This window comes from Sciurus carolinensis, chromosome 12, assembly GCF_902686445.1.
Source record: "Sciurus carolinensis chromosome 12, mSciCar1.2, whole genome shotgun sequence".
NCBI classification, from domain to species: Eukaryota; Metazoa; Chordata; class Mammalia; order Rodentia; family Sciuridae; genus Sciurus; species Sciurus carolinensis.
In genome coordinates, this window is record NC_062224.1 from 78,892,528 (window position 1) to 78,898,160 (window position 5,633).

Below are 5,633 nucleotides of genomic sequence, written 5' to 3' on the forward strand. Positions count from 1 at the left end.
GCTGATCCTTGGGGAGGTGAGTGACCTCCCCAGTCTGATGGATGGCTGTCTTCCAGACCCTGATATGGATGCAGCCACCATCCAGGAGGTCAGTGAGGCCGTGCTGGCCCTGTGGCTGCCCACAGACTCGGCTACTGTCCTGCGGAAGATGAATGAGATCCAGGCCATCGCAGCCAGACTCCCCAACGTGGACCTGGTGCTGTCTCAGACCAAGCAGGATATCACGAGGGCCCGCAGGCTCCAGACGGAGGCTGAGCAGGCCAGGTATGGCCTTGGGCCCTGAGCTTCTCCTCGCCCAGGATGGGGCTAATGTTTTGTCCCCCAACCCTGTTTCTGGGAGAGAGGAGCAGAAGGCTAGGACCCAGGGGGGCTGCTTACTATGGTGGGGGATGGTTAAGTGACATGAGAAGTCCAGGTTACACTTCACTTACTTGACCCTGTCTTCCATGTAAGAAATGGGCCAGAGGAAGTCTCAGTTGTAACACTCACTATGCCCTCTTGGTGGGGTCCCGGGAAGGAAGAGCTACTGAGCTAGTATTGTCCCTACTCTTTCTCTAAACTGGGAAGGGTGTTCTCTCAGGCTGGCGCATGAATTAAACCACACATTTATCATTCGCTCTTCACTCATTCTCTCTTTGCTCTTCCTTCCTGTTCCTCAGGAGCCGAGCTCACGCAGTGGAAGGCCAGGTAGAGGATGTGGTTGGGAACCTGCGGCAGGGCACAGTGGCATTGCAGGAGGCCCAAGACACCATGCAAGGCACCAGCCGCTCCCTTAAGCTCATCCAGGACAGGGTTGCTGAGGTGAGGCATTATGGATTCCTGGCTCCCATTTTGGAATAAACAGATTTTAGGCACAAGGCATAGAAGATGCTAGAAAGTGACTTTAATGACCAAACTGGAGGTCTTGAGAAGGCTGGTTTACAAGCCTCAAGTCTGGTTTTGAGCTTTGAATTTTCTGGTTTCTTGGTCAGGATGCAGTAGGCAGGGGAGGGGATCAGCTGAGCTGCAGAAGGAGGCCTGGATATCATGGATAGGCAGGGGCTTAGGGGAGCCATTGTGAAGTCCTGGTTGAACAGAATTTTCCTTGTCTGAAAAGTGGGAGACAAGATGGCAGAAGCAGGCTATGACTGCCTGTAAGAGCTACTGCAAACTTTCAGATTTACTCCCTTTTCCCACAAAGGTTCAGCAGGTCCTGGGGCCAGCAGAAAGGCTGGTGATGAGCATGAGGGATCAGCTGGGTGACTTCCAAGCACGGATGGAGGAGCTTCGCCGCCAGGCCCGGCAGCAGAGGGCACAGGCAGCCCAGGCCCAGCAGCTTGCAGAGGGTGCCAACATGCAGGCACTGAGTGCCCAGGAGGTACAGAGAGAGCAAATTAGCCCGACGACACACACACTAGTGAGGTGCTCCAGGATTAACCCAAATTTAGCCTCTGGCTGCCTCTGTGTAACTGGGTCAGGAATGCCAAAGATGATCCAGTCCATCTGAGACATCTGGAGCTGTCTACAGATGAGACGGCCACTCGCCCCTGCCCAGTTCTACAAAGCAGGTCTCTTAATGTGTTATCTGGAGCTTGTCTCCTCAGTCCCCGGCCTGGACACTCAGCTTAGACCAATGATCTGGGCTCCCTCCCTATCGGAGTTAGATCAGAGAAGATTAAAGAGCTTCTCCCAGTGTCTCAAGGGCACCACCTGCTTCTCCCAGGGTCAGGAGCACCGGCATGTGCAATCCTGGGATGCGACCAAGTTGCCAAGTCTGCTTTTCAATGACACCTTAATATGAACCTATGAGTATGTGTTTGGCATTATGCTTAAAGTGAGATGGGGAGTGGCGGAGCTAGAGATAGAGAGAGGGGAAGGCGGAATTCGAAGACATAATCTGGGGCACAAGGGTTTATACATAAAACACATGCCTGGGTGACAATAGGAGGCATCTTGTCACTGTGTGCTGATTGGGGTGATGTCAAGTGCTTTAGCCACACGCCTTTAGGACTGAGGATGGTGATACTGAAGTGGTTCTACCTTTTTTCAGGATTTTGAGAGAATAAAGCAAAAGTATGCTGGGTTGAAGGACCGCCTGAATTGGAGTCCCATGCTGGGTGAGCAGGGCAGCCGGATTCTGACTGTCAAGACGGAGGCAGAGGAACTGTTTGGGGAGACCATAGAGATGATGGACAGGATGAAAGGTGAGGGGCATGGACTGCTGGGCACCCCTGAAGACTGGAACCTACCCAGGGCTGCTGAGGTCCACTCTGGTTGGAGGCAGCAGTGCTAAGGGAGTGAGGTCAATCAGGATTTACTGAGCATCTAGAATGTATGACAGGTACTTTTTACTGAGCACCTTGTATGGGTGACAGTAGCTTTTAAAAGGATTCTGAGGTTTCCTCTGAAAAAAGAATAAGGAATCTAGGAGCCACTCTTTCTCTAAGATGTGAAGGTGGTGTCACTGGGCTGGTGTGTTTAGGGAATGCTGCATAGCTTCTCTGAATTTTGGCAAAAAGTGATTGGCAGACACCTTGGTGGGTGGCCAGGTGGACCCACAGAGAAAGTTGGGTTGGTGGGTTCATAATGAAAAGATGGAGACCATGGCCACCCACCCCTAAAGGGCAAGGGGCTGAACTTAAAGGAGGAACCAGAAGCTGGGTCAGTGCTTTTCCTGGCCTTGCCCATCAATGCTCTGTATGAAGATGAAGAACTTATCACATCTGTGGATGACGGACAGTTAATACACCAGATAACAAAATCAGCACTGTAAGGCAATTGCTAGACTAAAAAGATGAGCTGAAACCAATAGGATGAAATTAAATAAGGAGAAACCTTACCTCTGGCCTTTGTGGGCCTAAACCACAAGTACAGCTAAGGAGAGGCCTGACTTCCAGTGGTTCATGTCACTGAAACATGGTTTTAACTGGTAAATACAAATTGTCACTCACCTGAGAAAGTCCCAAGAGTTCTGAGTAACTGCAAGCTTGTTTCGAAGCAGCAATATCTTGGTACTGCTGAGAGCTAATATCTTGCTTTTGCTGAGATCTAATAAACTCAAAGCAGCCAAAGTAAGGGAAATTAGTGGAAGCTTAGGGGTGATATTCAAACTACCTAGCAACTGGTGTGGCACATACCCACCAGCCAGAACAGTCTTGGGTCATAGCATTGGAATGGACCCACTTGAAGGAATTTACTTTTAATTGGAAGATAATGGCGAGGATCATGCATGAGGGTAGCCTCTGAACATAGGGGCCCTGAAATAGAATAGCAGTGATATAACCACCACTATGAATGTATTTCAATATCTGATCAACCTGTAGGTCCATGTGGATATTCACTGCCTGATACTCTCTTATGCTCTGTTCAAGTGAAGGCTGCTACATCTTCGTAAGGGATATTGACAAACCTGCACACATCAGGAAGAGAGTGACTGGGGAGGGAGAGAAGGAGGGGCCCAGCAATTGTATCCAGTGAGGAATGGAGGCCTTTAACCTGGAGAAAACGAAACCTCAGAAATGGGCAGGACTCCTATTTGGGAACAGAGCAGATATATTTCTACATCCCCAGGAGACAGACCTGGGGCAGTTGGGTGGAAGCAACGAGTGGTTAGATTTCAGTTGTCTGAGAAGAGGACTTTGTAAATATTCAGAGCTGCCTAAAGTTGGAGCCTTATAAAACTGTGCCTGCTGCCTCCCTATTCTTGGCAAAATTTAGGCTGGGGGAATGTGGTAGAGGGGACTCCTGCCTAGGGGACAGGCCAGTCTGGTCACTTCAGTGTCCTTCAAGCCTTCACACATAATCAGATGGGACCAGGATGGGGGTGGTGTGAGGAAAACTAGATTAATCTGGGGTGGCATTTTTGGAGGGAAAGTGGGCAAGGATTCTGGTCACTTGAGCAGTTCTTTTGTCAAGGTACCTACTTAAGTGTCACTGGTAGGATGGCGGCTGTCTGGGTCCAACAGCACTGGGCTGGTAATCTTGGTACCAGTATCCCCACACCCCTCAGCCTGGTACAACTGAGAGAGCCTGGAGAAGAGGAGAGGGGTGGGGGGATAATCGGGAGTGGGGGCCTCTTGGACTGGAGAGACAGGAGGCTGCAGAGAGCACACCTCGAGGCCAGCCTCCTCTGAGTTGGTTCTCCTGCCCATGCTGCCTCCAGGCAGGGGGAGAAAAAGGAAGGGATGGCGTCTTTGGGTGTCTCGCCATCCACTCCTCCTCCCTACACTCTTCCATCTGCCTCAGACATGGAATCGGAGCTGCTGCGGGGGAGCCAGACCATCATGCTGCGCTCAGCGGACCTGACAGGGCTGGAGAAACGCGTGGAGCAGATCCGTGACTACATCAATGGGCGTGTACTCTATTATGCCACCTGCAAATGATCTCCAGCTCCCTTTGGTTTTGGGGGACAGATTGGGTGGAATGTTTTCTACTCTGGGAGACTTGGATGCCGCTGAAGGCACATCTAGGCCACCCAGGTGTGCAGCAGGATGAGCCTGAGCCGATGGGTCCACTACATTTGTGGACAGAGATGGTGGAGGTGGGTATGTCATCATGCCTGGAAACTCAAGTGGAGGGAGCCAAGTTGGGCAATTTCTCTGCCCTTTGTCCTCTGTCGTGACTGAATCCTGGACCAACACAACACAAAAAAACTTAAAAAAAAAAAAAAAAAAAAAAAAAAAAAAAGATGTGCAAATTAAAAACCTAATAAAAATCTTTGGAAAGGAGCCTAGAAGCTCAGAGAGGGAAAATGGTCTGTCTTCCCATTAAATAAACTTTTGTCACTTATTTCTGACTCCTATTTGGTGTTCCTATGAGCTCAAGACCACTGGGCTGCCCTACTAGCTCAGTCCTGCTTGCTCATCACCTGTACCTAGGGAGACTGGTCCCTTCTGTCCCAGGACCAGGTGGACCCCATCCCTAGGAGGCCAGAGAAGCAGTTCCCACCTTTGGACAGCAATCCAGCTTCAAGTTAAAGATGTAGAAATAGAAACCCAGAGAGGGGAAGTAAGATGTCCAGATTCACACAGCTCTCAGAGGGAGGACAAAGACTAGGATGTCTCCAGGGATCTGAGAGAGATCTCAAAGAGTATGTGCCATCTGTGTGTGTGTGTGTATGTGTGTGTGTGTGCACGCATACAAATATGGAATGGCATGAATATTTGTGTGCTAACCACAGTCCAGGTATGGTGTGAGGCATCTTATCTACATTAACTTCTTGATCACTATCAATCATTTTAATTATTTATTGAGCACTGTGTTGGACACATCATTTGCATTGTCTCATGACGTAGGTGACACCATTATTCCCATCAGACAAATAAGAAAACCAAGGCACAAAAGGCTAAGAACTCACCCAAGGTCACAGAAGTGACAGGGGAGCACAGAGCTGGGCCTCAAACTCATGTTCTTCTGACACAGTCATTAAGAGAACGGACACTGGAGCCGGACCACCAGGCTCCACAGACCCTGCTCCTGTTGCTGTGAATGGTGTAACTCACATTCCTAGGTGCCCGGCACAATGCAGGCTTCTACTTCACACCAGCCACTATTGCTCATTCCATCCTGACCTACAGCTGTCAGGCACCTTCCACTCCAAACAGGCTGAGGTCCCTGAGCTGCTTCTGCCTTTGAAAGGATAAAATGAAGCTTTG

The 5,633-nt window shown here is 50.0% G+C and overlaps 1 protein-coding gene across 2 annotated transcripts in view; it reads left to right on the forward strand.

Moving 5' to 3' along the window:
• Positions 1-4,767, forward strand: part of Lamb3 (laminin subunit beta 3) — a 39,876-nt gene extending 35,109 nt beyond the window's left edge. For both annotated transcript variants that reach the window (XM_047521124.1, XM_047521123.1), the window contains exons 19-23: positions 57-264; positions 660-801; positions 1,181-1,357; positions 2,030-2,183; positions 4,225-4,767. In XM_047521124.1, the coding sequence (XP_047377080.1) occupies positions 57-264; positions 660-801; positions 1,181-1,357; positions 2,030-2,183; positions 4,225-4,361 (818 nt within the window). In that variant the 3' untranslated portion in view covers positions 4,362-4,767. The remainder of the gene's footprint in view (positions 1-56; positions 265-659; positions 802-1,180; positions 1,358-2,029; positions 2,184-4,224) is intronic.
• Positions 4,768-5,633: the final 866 nt, after the last annotated feature.